Source organism: Salvelinus alpinus, chromosome 3, assembly GCF_045679555.1.
Source record: "Salvelinus alpinus chromosome 3, SLU_Salpinus.1, whole genome shotgun sequence".
Lineage (NCBI taxonomy): Eukaryota > Metazoa > Chordata > Actinopteri > Salmoniformes > Salmonidae > Salvelinus > Salvelinus alpinus.
The window spans coordinates 74581627-74607486 of NC_092088.1; the positions used below are offsets into that span (position 1 = coordinate 74581627).

Here is a 25860-nt window from a genome sequence, read left to right on the forward strand (position 1 = left end):
CAAACAATAGTACGCAAGTGTAAACACCATGGGACCACGCAGCCGTCATACTGCTCAGGAAGGAGACGCGTTCTGTCTCCTAGAGTTGAACGTACTTTGGTGCGAAAAGTGCAAATCAATCCCAGAACAACAGCAAAGGACCTTGTGAAGATGCTGGAGGAAACAGGTACAAAAATATCTATATCCACAGTAAAACGAGTCCTATATCGACATAACCTGAAAGGCCGCTCAGCAAGGAAGAAGCCACTGCTCCAAAACCGCCATAAAAAAGCCAGACTACGGTTTGCAACTGCACATGGGGACAAAGATCGTACTTTTTGGAGAAATGTCCTCTGGTCTGATGAAACAAAAATAGAACTGTTTGGCCATAATGACCATCATTATGTTTGTAGGAAAAAGGGGGATGCTTGCAAGCCGAAGAACACCATCCCAACCGTGAAGCACGGGGGTGGCAGCATCATGTTGTGAGGGTGCTTTGCTGCAGGAGGGACTGGTGCACTTCACAAAATAGATGGCATCACGAGGCAGAAAAATTATGTGGATATATTGAAGCAACATCTCAAGACATCAGTCAGGAAGTTAAAGCTTGGTTGCAAATGGGTCTTCCAAAGAGACAATGACCCCAAGCATACTTCCAAAGTTGTGGCAAAATGGCTTAAGGACAACAAAGTCAAGGTATTTGAGTGGCCATCACAAAGCCCTGACCTCAATCCTATAGAAAATATGTGGGCAGAACTGAAAAAGCGTGTGCGAGCAAGGAGGCCTACAAACCTGACTCAGTTACACCAGCTCTGTCAGGAGGAATGGGCCAAAATTCACCCAATTTATTGTGGGAAACTTGTGGAAGGCTACCTGAAACGTTTGACCCAAGTTAAACAATTTAAAGACAATGCTACCAAATACTAATTGAGTCTATGTACACTTCTGACCCACTGAGAATGCAATGAAAGAAATAAAAGCTGAAATAAATCATTCTCTCTACCATTATTCTGACATTTTACGTTCTTAAAATAAAGTGGTGATCCTAATTGTTCTAAGAGAGGGAATTTTTACTAGGATTAAATGTCAGGAATTGTGAAAAACTGAGTTTAAATGTATTTGGCTAAGATGTATGTAAACTTCCGACTTCAACTGTACATACAGAGCCCATCAGAAACATGTGATCAGATTGCTGGTCAGTAACCAGACTTAGACTTTAAACCTGCTATTAAGCATTTGCCATGATAACAATGCATGTACTGACGCACTCACACACACACCCCTAGACACATGCTTGAATGAACGTACAAACGCGCCACACACACACACACACACACACACACACACACACACACACACACACACACACACACACACACACACACACACACACACACACACACACACACACACACACACACACACACACACACACACACACACACACACACACACACAAGCTAACATATACACACAGAACTAAGTAAACCTAATGGTCTGTCCTCTTGACTTGCCATATTGATGAATGAGATGTTTGTGCAGGTAACGGGGGAGGGGGGGGGGGGGGGGGGGGGGGGGGAGGGGGGGGGGGCGTGGGAAATAAGGCCATAGCCGGACATAATGTTTGTCTAGAGGTGTGTCCACAGACAGGATGATCTACAAGGTGAGCTGTTTTGGTGAAACTCAGCTGAGAACACCTTTTGATAATAGCCAGGCATTGGTGTGTTCTGTATCTGAGTAAAAAAGTGAGTGTGTCCATCTGTTATGACTAGGTGTGCTAAACCTGACTATACTGCACGAGGCAGTATGATTATTGTCTGACCACCTCCCTCAGGCTGTGTGTTGATTCCAGTTGTTCATTAACAGGTGAGTTAGGAAAGCACACGTGAGTTGCCAAATCTAAGAGGAACAAAGCAGGTGTGTAAATCCACATATCTTTTTTTTTAAACAAAGCAGTCAAGAGATTTCATAGTCATTACATTTAAGAAACATTGGGACATTCTGGGAACTACATTTTCAAACTGGAAAAAGTGTCTGGACTGAATGGAACATATGAAAGGAATATAGCGTCAGAATATTGAGATATTTGGAATACAGAATCAAAAGGGGTGACAAGTAACAAGTTAGTTTTTACTTTTTGGAATTAGTAGAACATTTCTGGCAATTGGATTTTGCCAACCCACAGCTCAAATGCCTTGTAATTGAACATCTCAACAGAATTGACAAGAGAACAAGTCGTCGAGGCTGGAAAATCCAGACTCACTTTGTGAAAAGTTGGAACAGTCCTCAGAATGGCTTATAGAGGTTTGTCACTGTGGGTCTGCTGGCTGGTGCTGATCGTAGGACGATGCGAGGCGACCTACCCACCCTGTCTGGATGGGATTATGATGAACGTGGTTCTGCTGGATGACGACATCTCTCCCTGGAGTATGAAGTTTGTCCGTGGTGCTGTGGAGCGTGCGATACAGCACAACGCTGAACTCACCTGCTGTCCAAATGGTAAATGGAATCATAGTTGTACAACTGTAAATGAATAGTGAGATTACACAAGGTTGCTGGTTCATGTCCAACCGCGGCTGATCCCCCTTAATTGGTAGTATGCAAGCACTTATAGGGCAGGCTATAAAACAACACCAACATAGGTTTGCAGGGGTATTCAACCAGGGTACTGCAGGGAGTTTGCTAAATACACTCACTGGAGCATAGCCGCTGGAGGTAGGGGTGCAGAGCCCTAATAAATCAGAATCATGAAAGAATAATAATATAATTTTCACAAAAGTAATGTAAAGGGGGCCTTTACATCAAAAAGTGCAAAGTTTTGGGCAAAGACACAAACATCTTGATCAAATAACATGGGAACAACCATTTTTGTGCAGTATTAATTCACCATCCTTACAAACCACTTAATGTAAATGTACATTACTGTATAGTACATAGGCTGGTCATCTAGGTTTGTACCTGTAGACTTTCCATCACCATGAAGAAAAACAATGCACAATACAGTAATTGAGTATATTGAGACATCAAGTGGTTTGTGATGATGTGATGATGTGGCTAAGTTGGTAGAGCATGGTGCTTGCAATGTAAGGGTTGTGGGTTCCATTCCCACATGGGACCAGTATGATAATGTTGCTCTGGTTCAATGAATAGACCATTTCAGTTTTCACATATAAATAAATTGCATTTGCAAAGAATTTCCATAAGGATTATCAGATTAACTGTTTTGTACAGATAATTTTCACACTCAAGTTACAAATGATTCGTAAACACTCAAAAACATTTAGTAATTTTTTTAAAACACAAAAGTAGTGCACTGGGCCTTTACTAGTCCTGTATTAGCGGCTTCAGTGCGGAAAAAAATCCCCCCCACCCCTCGCACCCCCACCCCAAACTACTTCCTGCAGCTATGCACTGAGGTATCTGACATAGTACCAGTCGCAGCAAGTGCCGCTGGCTGCTGGCAAGCTTTCTTGACTTAGACATTCATTTTTGCCAACACATTGCTAACCTTTGTTTTAACCAGCTAAACAGCTGCTATTAGTGAACATGTGTTTGGAGATACCGTTGTAGTTGAAAATAAAATAAAAAGATATTGGTCGCATACACATATTTTTAAATGCTATTAGTCTATGTTAGAGTTTACACTTCTTCCAATTATAATGTGGGGACTGGGGTGGTTGATTCCCAAATCTATTAATATTTTTTTTTTGATTACTTGTCCTTGCCATTATCATTCACCAGATGATAAGAGAAGACGTGGGGAAAAATACGTTTTGCTAACATATGGTAGGTGTTCCTGGGTTGCTGGTTTGCCAGTTAGCCTGGGCAGGGGTCCCTGAGCAAGAAAAGGTTGAAGAGCCCTGGTTTATAAGGATATCCTAGTCTGTGTTATAGCTGTCATCGAGTGTTGATGTTCTTTGGCTGAATCACTATCTGTGGGTCCACAATCTGTGTTTTCATCATTACGGTGTATTGCCGTTGTCTTTGCCAAGGAGTGAAGCGCAACCTGACTGCCAACTTTCGAGGGCTCGAGACTAGTTTGTACAGCAAGAAAGGCTGCCGAAGCAGCACCTGTGAGGTGGTGGAGACCGTGAAGAACCTAACTGTGAGTGTTAACCAACTCACACACGCACACAGAAACACACATACACACACTGTGTCGCTGAAATATTCACATATCTAAGCTGCTTCTCCTCCTTTAGAGGACAGGGGAGGTGGGCTGTGCTCTGCTGGGGCCCACCTGCACCTATGCAACGTTTCAGATGGTTGAGTAAGTGTTGATTTGATATGATTTGTGTTGTGTTGTCGTGACACCCTATCCCTTTCTATCCCTTTTACTTACCTCTATATACAGTGGGGAGAACAAGTATTGGATACACTGCCGATTCTGCATGTTTTCCTACTTACAAAGCATGTAGAGGTCTGTAATTTGTATCATAGGTACACTTCAACTGTGAGAGACGGAATCTAAAACAAAAATCCAGAAAATCACATTGTATGATTTTTAAGTAATTCATTTGCATTTTATTGCATGACATAAGTATTTGATACATCAGAAAAGCAGAACTTAATATTTGGTACAGAAACCTTTGTTTGCAATTACAGAGATCATACGTTTCCTGTAGTTCTTGACCAGGTTTGCACACACTGCAGCAGGGATTTTGGCCCACTCCTCCATACAGACCTTCTCCAGATCCTTCAGGTTTCGGGGCTGTCGCTGGGCAATACGGACTTTCAGCTCCCACCAAAGATTTTCTATTGGGTTCAGGTCTGGAGACTAGGCCACTCCAGGACCTTGAGATGCTTCTTACGGAGCCACTCCTTAGTTGCCCTGGCTGTGTGTTTCGGGTTGTTGTCATGCTGGAAGACCCAGCCACGACCCATCTTCAATGCTCTTACTGAGGGAAGGAGGTTGTTGGCCAAGATCTCGCGATACATGGCCCCATCCATCCTCCCCTCAATACGGTGCAGTCGTCCTGTCCCCTTTGCAGAAAAGCATCCCCAAAGAATGATGTTTCCACCTCCATGCTTCACGGTTGGGATGGTGTTCTTGGGGTTGTACTCATCCTTCTTCTTCCTCCAAACACGGCGAGTGGAGTTTAGACCAAAAAGCTATATTTTTGTCTCATCAGACCACATGACCTTCTCCCATTCCTTCTCTGGATCATCCAGATGGTCATTGGCAAACTTCAGACGGGCCTGGACATGCGCTGGCTTGAGCAGGGGGACCTTGCGTGCGCTGCAGGATTTTAATCCATGACGGCGTAGTGTGTTACTAATGGTTTTCTTTGAGACTGTGGTCCCAGCTCTCTTCAGGTCATTGACCAGGTCCTGCCGTGTAGTTCTGGGCTTATCCCTCACCTTCCTCGTGATCATTGATGCCCCACGAGGTGAGATCTTGCATGGAGCCCCAGACCGAGGGTGATTGACCGTCATCTTGAACTTCTTCCATTTTCTAATAATTGCGCCAACAGTTGTTGCCTTCTCTCCAAGCTGCTTGCCTATTGCCCTGTAGGCCATCCCAGCCTTGTGCAGGTCTACAATTGTATCCCTGATGTCCTTACACAGCTCTCTGGTCTTGGCCATTGTGGAGAGGTTGGAATCTGTTTGATTGAGTGTGTGGACAGGTGTCTTTTATACAGGTAACAAGTTCAAACAGGTGCAGTTAATACAGGTAATGAGTGGAGAACAGGAGGGCTTCTTAAAGAAAAACTAACAGGTCTGTGAGAGCCGGAATTCTTACTGGTTGGTAGTTGATCAAATACTTATGTCATGCAATAAAATGCAAATTAATGACTTAAAAATCATACAATGTGATTTTCTGGATTTTTGTTTTAGATTCCGTCTCTCACAGTTGAAGTGTACCTATGATACAAATTACAGACCTCTACATGCTTTGTAAGTAGGAAAACCTGCAAAATTGTCAGTGTCTCAAATACTTGTTCTCCCCACTGTATCTCTCTCACTTGTATCCAAACCAATTACTCTTGTAGTCACATTCTAATAACAGAGAAATTCTTTAAAAAGTTATCCCACTCCCTGTGTATTTGTCTGTCTGTCTGTCTGTCTGTCTGTCTGTCTGTCTGTCTGTCTGTCTGTCTGTCTGTCTGTCTGTCTGTCTGTCTGTCTGTCTGTCTGTCTGTCTGTCTGTCTGTCTGTCTGTCTGTCTGTCTGTCTGTCTGTCTCTGTCTGTCTGTCTCTCTCTCACTCTCTCGCTCTCTCTCGCTCTCTCTCTCTCCCTCTCTCCCTCTCTCTCTCTCTGTGTCTCTTTCCCTCCCTCCCTCCCTCCCTCCCTCCCTCCCTCCCTCCCTCCCTCCCTCCCTCCCTCCCTCCCCCCCCCCTCCCTCCCTCCCTCCCTCACTCTCTCTCCTCTATCTATGTGTCAGTCTTGAGGTTGGTCTGGAACTCAAAATGCCCATCATCTCAGCAGGCAGCTTTGCTCTGTCCTGTGACTACAAAGAATACCTGACTCGCATACTTCCCCCCGCACGCAAGATCTCCACCTTCTTTACCAAGTTTTGGGACTTCAACAATGATATCAAACCCAAGTGGTCCACAGCCTCCCTCTATAAGAAGCAGAACACTGAGGACTGCTTCTGGTGAGTGAGTCACTTGTGAGTCGCATGTGAGTTCCTTTTGAGTCACAGGTGTCCTGACTTGTTTGTGAATTCTTTTAAGTGTAATTATGATGGAAAAGGGTGACGGTGGATATGAATTAGACATGTGATTCTGTATGCTAATCTAATGGACACTTAGATGACTTTGAGATTATTTATTTGTGTTTATTATATTTGCTTAGATGTGATGTTGATCCTGATGTCATGGTATCTGCCCATCCCTCTCCAGGTATATCAATGCACTGGGTACAGCTTCAGCCCACTTTTCCTTACACATCAAAAAAACAAACATCATAAGCAAAGCAGAGGACCTTAGAAAGGAATTAAGCTCCAAAAATAGGACAAGCAATTGTAAGTAAGCCCACAACATCTAACAAATCGGGAGCATTTACACATACTGTAGATAGGGCAGTGAACAGATACCAACAGTCTCCATTTCTAACATACTGTAGATAGGGCAGTGAACAGATACCAACAGTCTCCATTTCTATTTCATTGACTCTCTCCTCTTCACTGTGCAGTGTTCATAGTGTGTGGGACACCAGAAGATATCGTGGACCTGAAGAATGGAACTATAGAGGCTGATCCTAGTGTTGTCTTCATCCTGATCAATCTTTACAAGTTAGTCCTCTCTCTCTCTCTGTGTCTCTGTGTCTCTCCCCCTCTCTCCCTCGTTGTCCTCACCACCTACAACGTGTTCGCTGCTGACTACTCGGTGGGTGGAGGGGTGTGTACGTGTGTGTGCACGTGTGTGTGCACGTGTGTGTGAGAGCATTACAGCTCTTGATTTGGGTCTGGTGAACTGCAATGCTCTCTCACTCCCCAGTCTGTTATTTGTCATTGTGTTTTAATTTTTTCCTTGTAAAAAGTTCAGAAAGGCTTAATATTGTAATCGCCATGCTTCAGGGAGTGTTTGAGAGCACCAGTGTATTCAGTGTCATTGACAATGAACCCATGACTCCACACAGTGATAAGTACTACACCAATAAGTCCTCTATCCCTGCTATGAAGAACGTGTTGGTTCTCACCATGCCCAACACTAGGAACTATACTGTGGACACAGACCTGGGCAACAACGTGATGGTGAGACTCCCTGCTGGGTTGAGGCCCTGTCTATCAATGTACTCTGAGGTGTCCTATTCATCCTATTCCCGATATTGTGTACTACTTTTGACCAGGGCCCAATAAATCTGCCTTCTGTCCAGATGAATGACTACATGGCAGCGTACCATGATGCAGTGCTGATGTTTGGTCAGGTGATGAGGAAGCTCTGGAACAAGCCTGAGTCTGAGCTCAACCCCATGGAGGTAGTCAACATCAACCACTTCAGAAATGTCTCCTTTGACGGTAAGAGACCAAGAAGCAACACATCAAGCTGTGTGGTCTGGCCTGGAGATGTGGCCACCTGTGTGTGTGTGTTTTGTGTGTGTGTATATATGTGTGTATTAGTGGTGCGCTGGTCAGCTGTTTGTTCACCCACACGCACCCACAATTGGTAATATCCCATCCACAACCGCCTGGTAAAGTGAAAAAAAGGAGGGTCCCCACCCGACCTTAACCCGCAAATATAGAAAATGCGTTGTAGGCCACAGTCAGACACGGCGGAAACAATTTTTCGACAGTGGGTGCAGGACTTATCTTGCCTAATTTATATATGTTTCTGCTTATAATTTCCGGCATTTTGGTAGGCTATTTGTTAGTCAACTTAGCTATAATTAGATATATGCAGCTTCTCTTCTGTCATTATACTGTATGTTTCCCTAGAAGACTAAATAAACCCTTAATAATTGTAAATTGATAGAATGAATGCTTCAATCTAGTTGACATCGGTAACGTTTTCTCTGTCATCTCTCCTTTTTTGGCAGAGCAAAGACGCTTCAGGGCCGGGGAGAAAATACAATAACAAAAACAAATGGGAAAGATTTTCTGTGCAAAATGTTTGAATGGTTGTAAGAAAAAAGATAATTGAAAACGACCCAAGATTTCAGTTCGGCTTGGATGCATATTTTGTGTGGGTGAAATACTATTAGCTTTTATGATGCTGATAAAGACAGCACCTCTACAGACGGTCCCTAACTGCACATTCACATTCTCTCAAGATACTGATAAAAATAAATCATATATCCACTCCTGTTCCCAAGTCAAAATTTAGATTTGGTGTGTAATTTTGCTGCAAGAAATGCTTTATTCTGCAGGAATTAATATTAAGGCTATGTGAGAGGTTATAGACCTACGGTTTCCAGATTTTTGGGGGTTAAATTGATTCTACTGGGAGTTATCTTAACCCTCGAGAGAGTGATATGTGCCCTGGAGTTAGTGTTGATAACTGGAGTTCATTGGGATGGAGTACTTTTAACTCCATAAGAGAAACCAGAGACAGGGAGTTAAAACTATCAAGTTATCCATTGATCTGGGAGGGCCCTCATTGTCATATTTCCCAGCATGCTCTGTTGCACAAATTGTTTTGATATCTGTGGTTTTGAACATTGATTGCTTTTGATCTTATGCTACACAAAGATAAGAAATGTAAATCTGTAAGTGGTTGGATTTCAAGCAACCGTTAGTGAGATAGTTGTTCCAGTTTACATGGTGTAGGTAGTCTCCATCATGTGTACTTTTGGTCATACTCTGACAGTTGTATGAGTGATGCAAAAGTGATGCAAAAGTGCTGTCTGTCTTCCTGCAAGTTGGCTTCCAACATACTGTAGGTTGGATATCACATTTCCAACCACCATATGGTGATACATTAAGAAATATTCAAATAAGGCTTTAGACCCTTATAACTCAAAGGAAGTAAACTAAAAGATAAATGTACTCTGTAGTTGACTGTTAATTCAAAAACACAGAAAATGTGTAAAATGGCAAGGGAGTTGATTAAAAACAACACGGAAAAGAGTAAATTGGCAATTGGAGTTAAATTTAAGCAACTCTGATAATGAAAGCAAAAACCTCAATGTAGCCTATAGAGATATAAATTGCATTTTTTTATCTTTATTCAACCCGCCCGCCACCCACCCGCCTTTCATACACACAATATTTAATGAGTCAACCCACGCATCAATAGTGTGTGTGTTCCCAATCAGGTCTGCACAGAAGCACGTGCCCCCTCAGATATTCCTGTTTAATTAACATTTATTATTGTACATTTTTGGTTACTGTTTCTCTGTAATACTATTAGCCACCTATCAGTTTTATGAAATTGGCTTTAGCTAGCCCAGATAGGTTCCCAATCTCCCAACTAGCTACCAAGAAGCCATTTCAGAGGTTCCACTAGATACCACAGCCACAAAGCCAGATTGTAAAAATTCATATATATATATATTTTTTGTCTTAATTTAAGATTAGGTATAAGGTTAGCAGTGTGGTTAAGGTTAGGGTTAAGTTTAGGTTTCGGTTTAAAATCAGATTTTAAGAACAGAAATTGTAGAAATAGGCAGGGTTTAGGACTTTGTGGCTGTAGTAACTAATGATGACCCCATTTCAGTTTATCAATGTAGACTGCAGGAAAAAGCTGTTTCAGGTGTTTGAAAAATGCAGAATTCTCCACCCCTCAGCCATCCTCACGTATTTTGTGCCCCCTCAGATTTTTGGGGTGCATGACGCCCCTGTCTGTGTGTGTGTGTGTGTGTGTGTGTGTGTGTGTGTGTGTGTGTGTGTGTGTGTGTGTGTGTGTGTGTGTGTGTGTGTGTGTGTGTGTGTGTGTGTGTGTGTGTGTGTGTAGTTCTGTGTAGTGTAAATTGTGTATGTGTTTCCATGCAGGCATTGCAGGCCACTACAAGCTGGATGACTATGGGGACAGAGATGTGAATTTTTCTGTCATTTACACCACCACTGACAACAAGGTAGGTCAGCTATCATGTATATCATATGATTCTATTGTGTCAAAGTTCATGTTTTAACATAAGTCCTCTCCTGTCTCCGCAGTATGAAACTTTATTTATTTTCAACACCGTCTACAACTACACCAAGGTCGTTAACAGTAACCCATCATTCATCTGGGGCAGAAGCCTCCCAGATGACGCTCCATCCCAGCGTATGTGCTCAACACACACACACACACACACACACACACACACACACACACACACACACACACACACACACACACACACACACACACACACACACACACACACACACACACACACACACACACACACACACACACACACACACACACACACACACACACACACGACTCAACTTGTGCATCTGAGTCTGGCTTGTTTTTCCCTAATACATGAGCCACACCCATCGTGACTGGCTTAGTTGGCAGCATTAACGGATCATTAGCTGTCATTCCTGATAGATATGACAGATATGGGACAATCCAGTACAGAACCGGTGTGGAGGGATCAAACTCCAGATTCAATGTACACTAATACCAACTCAATTACCCCCTTGCCTAAACACTCATTGAGACATTTTACAGTTCTGACACAGTTCTTTTTATTGGTCTGCTCATTGTATCATAGACGTAGTAATGCCCGAGCGAAACAGTGTGTGTGTGTGTGTGTGTGTGCGTGCGTGCCTAGGTCTAACTAGTGTGGTGTGCCCCCCCCAGGTCTGAAGGCGCATAATATCATTGTCATTGTCTTAGCTGTCACTGTGGTGGGGGTGGCTACCATCGCTTTCATCTTCTACAGGTAAGAGTTAACAGATAGCAGCGCAGTGTGAGAGAGGTCTCGCTCATAAAAATATAATTACTAGAACAGGGATCTGGGGTTCCAGCCATCACATATAATTTACTTGAATGGGGATCTCCATTCTAGTAATTATATTTCAATGAGGGAGACCTCTCATACTTTGCTACTATTTGTTACCAGGCGGAACAAGAGAGAGCGCCGGCTGAGGAAGAGATGGTCACACATGCACTCTGACCTCATCACCCCGCTGGAGTACAACGAACGCAGCCTGGTCTCCCTCAAGGTCAGCTCGTCATCAGTGTGCGACGACCCCTGAAAGTTAAGTCACATACTCCAGTACGTCTTCTAACCTGTCTCTGTCCGTTTGTTTGTCAGATTGACGAAGACCACAGGAAAAACACAAGTTATAACATCCACCAAGGACGCTATGACAAAAAGGTAACTCAAACTTTTGCATAAAACCACCAGAACCATAAATATACTATACAGTATACAGTACAAGTCAAAAGTTTGTAAACAATCTTGAAAGAGTTCCCACATATGCTGAGCACTTGTTGGCTGCTTGTCCTTCACTCTGTGGTCCAACTCATCCCAAACCATCTCAATTGGGTTGAGGTCGGGTGATTGTGGAGGCCAGGTCATCTGATGCAGCACTCCATCACTCTCCTTCTATATATGTTTGTTAAAGCAACAACCACAGCTCAGGGACTAATACAGAGTCATATACAGTGCATTCGGAAAGTATTCAGACCTTTTGACTTTTCCCACATTTTGTTACGTTACAGCCTTATTCTAGAATTTTGTATTTTTTATTATTCCCTCATCAATCTACACACAATACCCCATCATGACAAAGCAAAAACATGTTTTCAGATTTCTTTTGCAAATCTATTAAAAATAAAACTGAAATATCACATTTACATAAATATTCAGACCCTTTACTCAGTACTTTGTTGAAGCACCTTTGGCAGCGATTACAGCCTCGAGTCTTCTTGGGTATGACGCTACAAGCTTAGCACACCTGTATTTGGGGAGTTTCTCCCATTCTTCTCTGCAGATCCTCTCAAGCTCTGTCAGGTTGGATGGGAAGCATTGCTGCACAGCTATTTTCAGGTCTCTCCAGAGATGTTTGATCGGGTTCAAGTCCGGTATCTGGCTGGGCCACTCAAGGACAATCAGAGACTTGTCCCGAAGCCACTCCTGCGTTGTCTTGGCTGTGTGCTTAGGGTCGTTGTCCTGTTGGAAGGTGAACCTTTGCCCCCGTCTGAGGTCCTGAGTGCTCTGGAGCAGGTTTTCATCAAGGATCTCTCTGTACTTTGCTTCGTTCATCTTTCCCTTGATCCTGACTGGTCTGCCAGTCTCTGCCACTGAAAAACATCCCCACAGCATGATGCTGCTGCCCCCACCATGCTTCACCGTAAGGATGGTGCCAGGTTTCTTCCAGACGTGATGCTTTGCATTCAAGCCAAAGAGTTCAATCTTGGTTTCATCAGACCAGAGAATCTTGTTTCTCATGGTCTGAGAATCCTTTAGGTGCCTTTTGGCAAACTTCAAGCGGGCTGTTATGTGCCTTTTGCTGAGGAGTGGCTTCCGTCTGGCCCCTTTATCATAAAGACCTGATTGGTGGAGTGCTGCAGAGATGGTTGTCCTTCTGGAAGGTTCTACCATCTCAACAGAGGAACTCTGGAGCTCTGTCAGAGTGACCATCAGGTTCTTGGTTATCTCCCTGACCAAGGCCCTTCTCCCCCGATTGCTCAGTTTAGCCGGGCGGCGAGCTCTAGGAAGAATCTTGGTGGTTCCAAACTTCTTGGGGACCTTCAATGCTGCAGAAATGTTTTGCTACCCTTCCCCTATTTCTTTTTTTTTCTCGTATATATTTTTGGTATTTTACCCACTTTCCTCCGAATTTCGATCTTGTCTCATCGCTGCAACTACCCAACCGGCTTTGGAGGCGAAGGTTGAGTCATGCGTCTTCCAAAACATGACCCGCCAAACCACACTTCTTAACACCCGCCCGCTTAACCAGCCACACTGATTTGGAAGGGTTGGGTTAAATGTGGAAGACACATTTCAGTTGAATGCATTCAGTTGTACAACTGACTAGTTATCCCCTTTCCTTTCCCAATGTCTGAGGAAACATTGTTCAACTGACGACAAGGAGTTGCTAGAGCGCGATGAGCCATGTAAAGCCCCCCCAGGCCAAACCCTCCCCTATCCTGGACGACGCTGGGACAATTTTGCGCCGCCCTATGAGACTCCTGATCATGGCCAGTTGTGACACAGCCGGGGATCGAACCCAGGTCTGTAATGACGCCAGAAGCACTTTGATGCAGTGCCTTAGACCGCTGCGCCACTCGGGAGGCCCACAGTTTTTTATGTGTAATACATTTGCAAACATTTCTAAAAACCTGTTTTTGCTTTGTCATTATGGGGTATTGTGTATAGATTGATGCAGAAAAATATTTATTTAATCCATTTTAAATTAAGTCTGTAACGTAACAAAATGTGGGAAAAGTAAAGGGTTCTGAAAACTTTCAGAATGCACTGTATATGTAGGTTCAAGCAACAACCATGGCTCTGGGACAGCTACAGAACCATATACACTACCGGTCAAAAGTTTGGACACACCTACTCATTCAAGGGTTTTTCTTTATTTTTACTATTTTCTACATTGTAGAATAATAGTGAAAACATCAAAACTATGAAATAACACATATGGAATCATGTAGTAACCAAAAAAGTGTTAAACAAATCATAATATTTGAGATTCTTCAAAGTAGCCACCCTTTGCCTTGATGACAGATTTGCACACTCTTGGCATTCTCTCAACCAGCTTCATGAGGTAGTCACCTGGAATGCATTTCAATTAACAGGTGTGCCTTCTTAAAAGTTAATTTGTGGAATTTTTGTTCCTTCTTAATGCGTTTGAGTCAATCAGTTGTGTTGTGACAAGGTAGGGGTGGTATACAGAAGATAGCCCTATTTGGTAAAAGACCAAGTCCATATTATGGCAAGAACAGCTCAAATAAGCAAGGAGAAACAACAGTCCATCAATACTTTAAGACATGAAGGTCAGTCAATACGGAACATTTCAAAAACTTTGAAAGTTTCTTCAAGTGCAGTCGCAAAAACCATCAAGCACTATGATGAAACTGGATCTCATGAGGACCGCCACAGGAAAGGAAGACCCAGAGTTACCCGCTGCTGCAGAGGATAAGTTCATTAGAGTTACCAGCCTCAGAAATTGCAGCCCAAATAAATGCTTCACAGAGTTCAAGAAACAGGCACATCTCAACATCAACTGTTCATAGGAGACTGCGTCAATCAGGCCTTTATGGTCGAATTGCTGCAAAGAAACCACTATTAAAGGACACTGATAAGAAGGACAGACTTGCTTGGGCCAAGAAACACGAGCAATGGACATAAGACTGGTGGAAATGTGTCCTTTGGTCCAGGGTTCAAATTGGAGATTTTTGGTTCCAACTGCCGTGTCTTTGTGAGACGCGGTGTGGGTGAACGGATGATCTCCACATGTGTATTTCCCACCGTAAAGCATGGAGGAGGTGGTGTTATGGTGTGGGGGTGCTTTGCTGTTGATACGGTCTGTAATTTATTTAGAACTGAAGGCACACTTAACCAGCATGGCTAACATAGCATTCGGCAGCGATACACCATGCCATCTGGTTTGGGCTTAGTGGGACTATCATTTGTTTTTCAAATCAAATCAAATCAAATTTGATTGGTCACATGGTTAGCAGATGTTAATGCGAGTGTAGCGAAATGCTTGTGCTTCTAGTTCCGACAGTGCAGTAATATCTAACAATTAATCTAACAATTCCCCAACAAGTACCAAATACACACAAATCTAAAGGGGTGAATGAGAATATGTACATAAGTATATGGATGACCGATGGCCGAGGGGCATAGGCAAGGTGCAGTAGATGGTATAAAATACAGTATATAAACTCAGCAAAAAAATAAACGTCCTCTCACTGTCAACTGTGTTTATTTTCAGCAAACTTAACATGTGTAAATATTTGTATGAACATAATAAGATTCAACATCTGAGACATAAACTGAACAAGTTCCACAGACATGTGACTAACAGAAATGGAATAATGTGTCCCTGACCAAAGGAGGGGTCAAAATCAAAAGTAACAGTCAGTATCTGGTGTGGCCACCAGCTGCATTAAGTACTGCAGTGCATCTCCTCCCCATGGACTGCACCAGATTTGCCAGTTCTTGCTGTGAGATGTTACCCCACTCTTCCACCAAGGCACCTGCAAGTTCCCAGACATTTCTGGGGTGAATGACCCTAGCCCTCACCCTCCGATCCAAAAGGTCCCAGACGTGCTCAATGGGATTGAGATCCGGGCTCTTCGTTGGCCATGGCAGAACACTGACATTCCTGTCTTCCAGGAAATCACGCACAGAACGAGCAGTATGGCTGGTGGCATTGTCATGCTGGAGGGTCATGTCAGGATGAGCCTGCAGGAAGGGTACCACATGAGGGAGGAGGATGTCTTCCCTGTAACGCACAGCGTTGAGATGACAACAAACTCAGTCCAATGATGCTGTGACACAACGCCCCAGACCATGATGGACCCTCCACCTCCAAATCCATCCCGCTCCAGAGTACAGGCCTCGGTGTAACGCTCATTCCTTCGACGATAAACGCGAATCCGACTATCAACCCTGGTGAGACAAAACCGCGACTCGTCATTGAAGAGCACTTTTTGCCAGGCCTGTCTGGTCCAGCGACGGTGGGTTTGTGCCCATAGGCGACGTTGTTGCCGGTATTGTCTGGTGAGGACCTGCCTTACAACAGGCCTACAAGCCCTCAGTCCAGCCACTCTCAGCCTATGGCGGACAGTCTGAGCACTGATGGAGGGATTGTGCGTTCCTGGTGTAACAGTTTCTGTTGCCATCCTGTACCTGTCCCGAAAGTGTGATGTTTGGATGTACCAATCCTGTGCAGGTGTTGTTACACGTGGTCTGCCACTGCGAGGATGATCAGCTGTCCGTCCTGTCTCCCTGTAGCGCAGTCTTAGGCGTCTCACAGTACGGACATTGCAATTTATTGCCCTGGCCACATCTGCAGTCCTCATGCCTACTTGCAGCATGCCTAAGGCACATTCACGCAGATGAGCAGGGACCCTGGACATCTTTCTTTTGGTGTTTTTCAGAGTCAGTAGAAAGGCCTCTTTAGTGTCCTAAGTTTTCATAACTGTGACCTTAATTGCCTACCGTTTGTAAGCTGTTAGTGTCTTAACGACCGTTACAGAGGTGTATGTTCATGAATTGTTAATGGTTCATGGAACAAGCATGGAAAACAGTGTTTAAACCATTTACAATGAAGAACTGTAAAGTTATTTGGATTTTTACAAATTATCTTTGAAAGACAGGGTCCTGAAAAAGGGACGTACATGTGATATGAGTAATGTAAGATATGTAAACAATATTAAAGTGGCATTATTTAAAGTGGCATTGTTTAAAGTGACTAGTGATCAATTTATTAAAGTGTCCAGTGATTGGGTCTCAATGTAGGCAGCAGCCTCTCTGAGTTAATGATTGCTGTTTAGCATTCTGATCGCCTTGAGATAGAAGCTGTTTTTCTCCCAGCTTTGATGCACCTGTACTGACCTCGACTTCTGGATGATAGCGGTGTGAACAGGGAGTGTCTCGGTTGGTTATTGTCCTTGATGATCTTTTTGGCCTTCCTGTGACATCGGGTGCTGTAGGTGTCATGGAGGGCAGGTAGTTTGCCCTCGGTGATGCGTTGTGCAGACCGCACCACCCTCTGGAGAGCCTTGTGGTTGAGGGCGGTACAGTTGCCGTACCAGGCTGTGATACAGCCCGACTCGATGGTGCATCTGTAAAAGTTTGTCAGTGTTTTCGGTGACAAGCCAAATTTCTTCAGCCTCCTGAGGATGAAGACGCGCTGTTGCGCCTTCTTCACAACGCTGTCTGTGTGGGTGGACCATTTCAGTTTGTCTGTGATGTGTACGCCCAGGAACTTAAAACTTTCCACCCTCTCCACTGCTTTCCCTTCGATGTGGATAAGGGGGTGCTCCCTCTGCCGTTTCCTGAAGTCCACGATCATCTCCTTTGCTTTGTTGACGTTGAGTGAGAGGTTGTTTTCCTGACACCACACTCCGAGTGCCCTCGCCTCCTCCCTGTAGGCTGTCTCGTCATTGTTGGTGATCAGGCCCACTACTGTTGTGTCGTCTGCAAACTTGATGATTGAGTTAGAGGCGCACATGGCCACGCAGTCGTGGGTGAACAGGACAATGACCTAACACACCTCCAGGCTGTGTACGGGCTATTTGACCAAGAAGGAGAGTGATGGAGTGCTGCATCAGATGACCTGGCCTCCACAATCTCCCGACCTCAACCAAATTGAGATGGTTTGGGATGAGTTGGGCCGCAGAGTGAAGGACAAGCAGCCAACAAGTGCTCAGCATATGTGTGAACTCCTTCAAGACTGTTGGAAAAGCATTCCAGGTGAAGCTGGTTGAGTATGCAAAGCTGTCATCAAGGCAAAGGGTGACTACTTTGAAGAATCTCAAATATAAAATATATTTTGATTTGTTTTACATTTATTTGGTTACTACATGATTCCATATGCTGTTTCTTTGTTTTGATGTCTTCACTAGTATTCTACAATGTAGAAAATAGTAAAAATAAAGAAAAACCCTTGAATGAGTAGGTGTTCTAAAACTTTTGACTGATAGTGGATATATGTAGGTTAAAGCAACATCCACGGCTCCGGAACTGATACAGTGGTCTTGTCAGGTGTATTGTAGTCTCATGTTGCCAGACTCCGTAGACTCGTCAAGTACTTCACTTTGACACTTGAAGCAGGATCTTGAGGGAGCTGGATATGGAAGTCAGATGCATTGAGCCTACTGTTGTTGTCATGGTGATGAAGGTCAGGTGTACTGAGGCTACTGTTGTTGTCTTGGTGATGAAGGTCAGGTGTACTGAGGCTACTGCTGTTGTCATGGTGATGGAGATCAGGTGTACTGAGTCTACTGATGTTGTCATGGTGATGGAGGTCAGGTGTACTAATTCTCCTGTTGTCATGGTGATGGAAGTCAGGTGTACTAAGGCTACTGTTGTTGTCATGGTTTCAGATTGTGATCCTGAAGGAGCTGAAGCATTCGGACTGGAACTTTAACGAGAGTCAGAGGATAGAACTCAACTCGGTGAGTCATCGATTACACAGCAAGTCTGTCAATGTAGAGTAGGCTACTCAAGGGTATCAAGTATGCATTTTTATGTGTGTTCATGTGGTATCTTTTTCTTTTTTATATTTGATTTGATTATAACTCCTATTGCTTATCATACCTATCCTTCCTGATTTACAGCTTCTGCATATTGACTACTACAACCTGACTAAGTTCTACGGCACAGTCAAGTATGATCATGGTGTGTTTGGGGTGTTCGAGTACTGTGAGAGGGGATCCCTAAGGGTGAGAAACACACACGCAAACGGCCACATGTGTGCACACACGCATGCACACACACACTTTGACTTTTCACCCTCTTCCTCAGTATGTGCTGAATGACAAGATCTCGTACCCGGAGGAAACCTTCATGGACTGGGAGTTTAAGATCTCCGTCATGTACGACATCGCTAAGGTGAGCTGGCAACAACTCTAGTCTGCTGTTGGTTTGTATGAGCTCAGAAGATGTCAACTCAAGATGACCTGTGAGATGACCTGACCCCAAGCTGGAACCTTAGACAAGAATTTTGATCTAGTCAATATTGATATACATTTCTGAAAGTGCTTCGATCCGTTTGGCAACATTGAGTCATTGAAATACAGTAAGTTGAAAGATAAAACCTCCTTCACCTCCACAGGGTATGTCCTACCTCCACTCCAGTGACATCCAGGTCCACGGCCGTCTCAAGTCCACTAACTGTGTGGTGGACAATCGCATGGTGGTCAAGATCACTGATTTTGGCTGCAACACCATTCTAGACCCAGGCAGAGGTAGGAACTATTTCTTCTGTAGGTCTAGCTTGCTAGCATAGTTAGCATTCATGCCATACACATCCCTTGAGGTCTGTCTGTACTAGGATATGTCCCCTTATTTTTTTAGCTATTTTCTTGTACCTATCCTATCCTCTCCTATCCCGTATCCCCTCACTCCATCACTCTATTCTCCATCCTTCCACTCCCTTCTCTCCTACCCCCCTCTCCTTTATCTGCCCCTCTCTCTCCATCAGACCTGTGGACAGCTCCAGAGCACCTGCGTAGACAGGGGATCTCCCAGAAGGGGGATGTCTACAGCTTTGCCATCATCGCCCAGGAGATAGTTCTCAGGAGGAGCACCTTTTACACCCAGGCCTGCGCCGACCGCGCAGGTAAGACACATTCATATATAACACTTTATATAGAAACTTGCAACAGAATCAATGCATCAGTTTCGCTATACTGTAGTCACCCTTGTTTAGAATTTGTCACTTTGATGTGGTGCTGCATTTCATTCTGGGGAATTATTGACCCCTCCTGGCCAAATGTAGCATTGTTCAGTTGAGTGCCACATAGGTTAGCAGAAAAACAAGACGCAGACATGTTGTTCTGTCTTCATCAGAAAAAATGGCCAGAGTGCAATACCCCAGCGAAACCTATTTCAGACCTGATCTGAATGTTGAGACTGCAGGGGAAAAAGATTTGGAGGTAAGATTACCATTTCTTTGTTTGTGTGTTAATCATAGAGAGAGAGAGAGGAAGGAAGAACAGGCTTACAGCATAGAGAAATATATGTATAGAGATTCTAAAATCCACTTGTGTTTTTTCTTTCATGCCCACAGATGTACATGCTGATGAAGATGTGCTGGGATGAGGACCCAGAGCGAAGGCCTGACTTTAAGAAGATAGAGAGCTCACTGGGGAAGATCTTCAGGTACCAGCTACCTACTTTTATCTCTTTTTTATTGGATAGAGCTAAACACTTGCCAGACCATTTTATCAGAAAGATGAAGAATCAAATCAAATCAAATTTGATTGGTCACATACACATGGTTAGCAGATGTTAATGCGAGTGTAGCGAAATGCTTGTGCTTCTAGTTCCGACAGTGCAGTAATATCTAACAAGTAATCTAACAATTTCACAACAACTACCTTATATACACAAGTGTAAGGAATGAATAACAATATGTACTTAAAAATATATATGGATGAGCGATGGCCGTGCGGCATAGGCAAGATGCAGTAGATGGTATAGAGTACAGTATGTACATATGAGATGAGTAATGTAGGGTATGTAAACATGATATAAAGTGGCATGGTTTAAAGTGAGTAGTGATACATTTATTACATCCAATTATTAATTATTAAAATGGCCAGTGATTTGAGTCTGTATTTTGGCAGCAGCCAATCAATGTTAGTTATGGCTGTTTAACAGTCTGATGGCCTTGAGATAGAAGCTGTTTTTCAGTCTCTCGGTCCCAGCTTTGATGCACCTGTACTGACCTCGCCTTCTGGATGATAGCGGGGTGAACAGGCAGTTGCTCAGGTGGTTGTTGTCCTTGATGATCTTTTTGGCCTTCCTGTGACATTGGATGATGTAGGTGTCATGGAGGGTAGGTAGTTTGCCGCCGGTGATGCGTTGTGCAGACCGTACTACCCTCTGGAGAGTTTTACGGTTGTGGGCGGAGCAGTTGCCGTACCAGGCTGTTATACAGCCCGACAGGATGCTCTCGATTGTGCATCTGTAAAAGTTTGTCAGTGTTTTCGGTGACAAGCCAAATTTCTTCAGCCTCCTGAGGTTGAAGAGGTGCTGTTGAGCCTTCTTTACCACGCTGTCTGTGTGGGTGGACCATTTCAGTTTGTCCATGATGTGTACACCGAGGAATTTAAAACTTTCCACCTTCTCCACTGCTTTCCCTTCGATGTGGATAAAGGGGTGCTCCCTTTGCTGTTTCCTGAAGTCCACGATCATCTCATTTGTTTTGTTGACGTTGAGTGTGAGGTTATTTCCCTGACACCACACTCCGAGGGCCCTCACCTCCTACCTGTAGGCTGTCTCGTTGCTGTTGGTAATCAAGCCTACCACTGTAGTGTCGTCTGCAAACTTGATGATTGAGTTGGAGGCATGCATGGCCACGCAGGCATGGGTGAACAGGGAGTACAGGAGAGGGCTGAGAACCCACCCTTGTGGGGCACCAGTGTTGAGGATCAGCGGGGTGGAGATGTTGTTTCCTACCCTCACCACCTGGGGGCGGCCCGTCAGAGAGTCCAGGACCCAGTTCCACAGGGTGGGGTCGAGATCCAGGGTCTCGAACTTAATGACGAGTTTGGAGGGTACTATGGTGTTAAATGCTGAGCTGTAGTTGATGAACAGCATTCTTACATAGGTATTCCTCTTGTCCAGATGGGTTAGGGCAGTGTGATTGCGATTGCGTCGTCTATGGACCTATTGGGACGGTAAGCAAATTGGAGTGGGTCTAGGGTATCTGGTAGGGTGGAGGTGATATGATCCTTGACTAGTCCCTCAAGGCACTTCATGATGACAGAAGTGAGTGCTACGGGGCGATAATTGTTTAGCTCAGTTACCTTAGCTTTCTTGGGAACAGGAACAATGGTGGCCATCTTGAAGCATGTGGGCACAGCAGACTGGGATAGGGATTGATTGAATATGTCCGTGAACGCACCAGCCACACCAGGACGTGGCTAGGGATGCCGTCTGGGCTGGCAGCCTTGCGAGGGTTAACACGTTTAAATGTTTTACTCGCATCGGCCACGCGTTGGCCACGAGCAAAGAAGTTGTTTAATTTGTTTGGGAGTGAGGCGTCGGTGTCCGCGACAGGGCTGGTTTTCTTTTTGTAATCCGTGATTGACTGTAGACCCTGCCACATATGTCTCGTGTTTGAGCCATTGAATTGCGACTGTACTTTGTCTCTATACTGACGCTTTGCTTGTTTGATTGCCTTGCGGAGGGAATAGCTACACTGTTTGTATTCAGTCATGTTTCTGGTCGTCTTGCTATGATTAAAAGCAGTGGTTCGCGCTTTCAGTTTTGAGCAAATGCTGCCATCAATCCACAGTTTCTGGTTAGGGAAGGTTTCAATAGTCATCGTGGGTACAACATCACCAATGCACTTGATAGTAAACTCGCTCACCGAGTCAGCATATGCATCAATGTTGTTTCCGGGGCTATCCAGAACATATCCCAGTCCACGTGAACGAAGCAATCTTGAAGCGTGGAATCCGATTGGTCGGACCAGCGTTGAACAGACCTGAGCATGGGCGTTTCCTGTTTTAGTTTCTGTCTATAGGCAGGGAGCAACAAAATGGAGTCATGGTCAGATTTGCCGAAAGGAGGGCGGGGGAGGGCTTTGTATGCGTCGCGGAAGTTAGAGTAGCAATGATCCAGAATGCTGCCAGCTCGACTCGCGCATTCGATATGCTGATAAAATTTAGGGAGCCTTGTTTTCAGATTAGCTTTGTTGAAATCCACAGCTACAATAAATGCAGCCTCAGGATATTTGGTTTCCAGTTTACATAGAGTTCAGTGAAGTTCTTTCAGGGCCGTCGAGGTATCTGCTTGGGGGGGATATACACGGCCGTGACTATAATTTAAGAGAATTATATTGGAAGATAATGCGGTCGGCATTTGATTGTAAGGAATTCTAGGTCAGGTGAACAAAAGGACTTGAGTTCCTGTATGTTGTTATGATTACACCACAAATCGTTAATCATGAGGCATACACCCCCGCCCTTCTTCTTACCAGAGAGATGTTAGTTTCTGTCGGCGCGATGCGTGAAGAAACCGGGTGGCTGTACCGACTCTGATAACATATCCTGAGTGAGCCATGTTTCCGTGAAACAGAGAATGTTACAATCTCTGATGACTCTCTGGAAGGCAACACTTGCTCAAATTTTGTCTATCTTGTTGTCAAGAGACTGGACATTGTACAAAGATGGTAAAATGTCTCTGTAACATGATAAATGGTCAAAATGGAGTTGTGGAGATGTGAGTGAGGGAGCATGGTTATGGTTTGCAGTGCTTCAAAATAACATTCATATTTAATTACTGTAGAGCTGCACCCTTCCCTTTATTTAAGAGACATTTGAGAAACATCTCACAAGGGCAACACCTACATTGAAAAGTTGTATGTGTGTGTGACTGATCCTTTCTTCTGTTCTCCACAGTAACCTGCACAACCAAGCTAATGAGAGTTACATGGACAACCTGATCCGTCGTCTACAGATGTACTCCAGGAACCTGGAGCATCTGGTGGAGGAGAGGACGGCGCTGTACAAGGCTGAGAGAGACAGGGCCGACTGCCTCAACTTTATGCTGCTGCCTGGGTCAGTCAACACAACAACAAAAATAAACATATCCAAACACAATTCAATGCTCCTGTTGTTTTATTAAGTGCAATGTTTTGACCAGAAGGTGTTTGCCAGACTGCACAACCAGAAAACCACTTTAAGACCAGCAAATGACTTCTCTCTATCTCTCTCTTCCTCTCGCTCCAGTCCTGTGGTGCGTTCTCTGAAGGAGACGGGCATTGTGGAGCCGGAGCTGTTTGAGGAGGTGACGGTGTACTTCAGCGACATCGTGGGCTTCACCACCCTGTGCCAGTACAGCACCCCCATGGAAGTGGTGAACATGCTCAATGACATCTACAAGGGATTCGACTGCATCCTCGACCACCACGACGTATACAAGGTTAGGTTAGGGATAGGGTTAGTGTTGTGGTTTAAGTTAGGGATAGGGTTAGTGTTGTGGGTTAGGGTTGTGGTTGAAGCTAGGGTTGAGGGTTAGGGTTGTGGTTTAGGTTAGGGTTGAGGGTTAGGGTTGTGGTTGAAGCTAGGGTTGAGGGTTAGGGTTGTGGTTTAGGTTAGGGTTGTGGTTGAAGCTAGGGTTGAGGGTTCAGGTTGTGGTTTAGGTTAGAGTTGAAGGTTGTGGTTGAAGCTAGGGTTGAGGGTTAGGGTTGTGGTTTAGGTTAGGGTTGTGGTTTCGGGTTAGGGTTGTGGTTGAGGCTAGTGTTAGAGTTGAACTGGAATGTGGACATGAAGCTAGGGTTAGGGTTGTGGTTGAGGCTAGAATCAGGGTTGTGGTTGAGGCTAGGGTTAGGGTTGTGGTCCAACCTAGTCCAATCTTCCTTTTTGTCCTGTGTCAGGTGGAGACCATAGGTGATGCGTACATGGTGGCGTCGGGGTTGCCGCGGCGGAACGGTAACAGGCACGCGGTGGACATCTCACGCATGGCCCTGGACATTCTGGCATTTATGGGGACCTTCCAGCTCAGACACCTGCCAGGGCTACCTGTGTGGATCCGCATTGGGATGCACTCAGGTACCCCTAGCTCCCCAAGTCCCAATCCTGAATTCATGACACCTCCCTCTCTCTCTTCTCTATATTATCAAGCCTCCTTGGTCTCTGCTCTTTCCTTCTCGCTCCTTCCTGTAACTTCCCTCACTCTTTCCCTCTGTCTGTTATCAATGCCCCTTTATGCTTGCTATTTGTTCCCTAGGCCCCTGTGCAGCAGGAGTGGTGGGGATAAAGATGCCCAGATACTGCCTGTTTGGAGACACAGTCAACACTGCCTCTAGCATGGAGTCAACGGGACATCGTAAGCAGGCTACAGGAACACTAGAGATATCCATACCAACTCTATACAAACAATTCATATCAGCTGTCATGGCAGGTGAGTAAAATACAACTCTGTCTCTCTCCATCCAGCCTTGAGAATCCACGTCAGTCAGCCCACCATCAGCATCCTACAGAGGACAGACTGCAAGTTTGAGTACGAGAAGAGAGGGGAGACTTTCCTCAAAGTATGGACATGGCACATGCTACTTTGCCATTTGTCATGATAGAATCATACAGATTCATTTGTACTGTATAGTACTCTTGTCTACTGTGTTGAATATCATAGAAGATTGTGCATGTGTGTGTATCCCAGGGTAAAAGCACAGAGTTGACCTACTGGTTGACGGGTGAAACAGGAGAGGACTACAACCTGCCAACGCCACCGACAGTGTGAGTTAACCTGCTGCTACTGTAAATGCTCAACTATAACTGTACCTCACTAGAGCTACACGTCATATTTACATCTATATTATCAACTTCTACATTCTATGTCCTTCTTCCATTTGTAGGGTAAACAGAGGTCATTAGAGCTAGATATCTAAGTAGATCTATATACTGTAATCAACTCCTATGTCCTTGTCCCTCCCTGCAGGGAGAACTGCCAGCGTCTGCAGCAGGATCTGGCCAAGATGATCCAGGAATGTCTGGACAACCGTTCACTGGGGTCAGAGGTCATGGAGAAGAGGAATACCCTGTCCATGAGGCAGAGGAGGGACGGAGGGGAGCAGGCGGAAGAGGAGGAGGAGGAGGAGGATGACCAGCCGGCGTACCTCCATCTGGCTACCGTCGACAACTTCACTACTTTCTTGTAGTTATTTTGATCAGGAGAAATATGGTTATTATTCCAATGTACGTGACCTTAGTTTTCACACAATCAATCTACATACATACATTCGTACATATTCCTTTTAATGAATTGCAATATATATGAGAGACCATTGTTGATTATTTTTTAACCTGAAAAATAAAAACAAGACATAATTTCTAATTTAAAAACAAATT

At 44.5% G+C, this 25860-nt stretch overlaps 1 protein-coding gene across 1 annotated transcript; it reads left to right on the top strand.

Moving 5' to 3' along the window:
* Nucleotides 1-1698: 1698 nt before the first annotated feature.
* On the top strand, nucleotides 1699-25858 carry LOC139571287 (guanylyl cyclase C-like). The gene is made up of 27 exons (XM_071394023.1): nucleotides 1699-2478; nucleotides 3972-4084; nucleotides 4182-4249; nucleotides 6366-6578; nucleotides 6826-6947; nucleotides 7118-7217; nucleotides 7565-7679; nucleotides 7802-7943; nucleotides 10356-10438; nucleotides 10521-10629; nucleotides 11161-11242; nucleotides 11423-11525; nucleotides 11618-11680; nucleotides 18379-18450; nucleotides 18613-18717; nucleotides 18800-18886; nucleotides 19110-19242; nucleotides 19479-19616; nucleotides 19847-19932; nucleotides 20067-20158; nucleotides 23410-23568; nucleotides 23740-23932; nucleotides 24387-24561; nucleotides 24740-24838; nucleotides 24949-25043; nucleotides 25172-25248; nucleotides 25451-25858. Exons 1-27 carry the CDS (start codon nucleotides 2271-2273, stop codon nucleotides 25668-25670), a joined length of 3252 nt encoding a protein of 1083 aa, XP_071250124.1. The 5' UTR covers nucleotides 1699-2270; the 3' UTR covers nucleotides 25671-25858.
* Nucleotides 25859-25860: the final 2 nt, after the last annotated feature.

Bases quoted from the DNA above. Each gene is read 5' to 3' on its own strand.
- LOC139571287 (XM_071394023.1), top strand. From the start codon at position 2,271: ATGGCTTATAGAGGTTTGTCACTGTGGGTCTGCTGGCTGGTGCTGATC. The intron at 19,243-19,478 runs GTAGGAACTATT...TCTCTCCATCAG, and splicing joins CATTCTAGACCCAGGCAGAG to ACCTGTGGACAGCTCCAGAG. The intron at 24,562-24,739 runs GTACCCCTAGCT...TTTGTTCCCTAG, and splicing joins CCGCATTGGGATGCACTCAG to GCCCCTGTGCAGCAGGAGTG.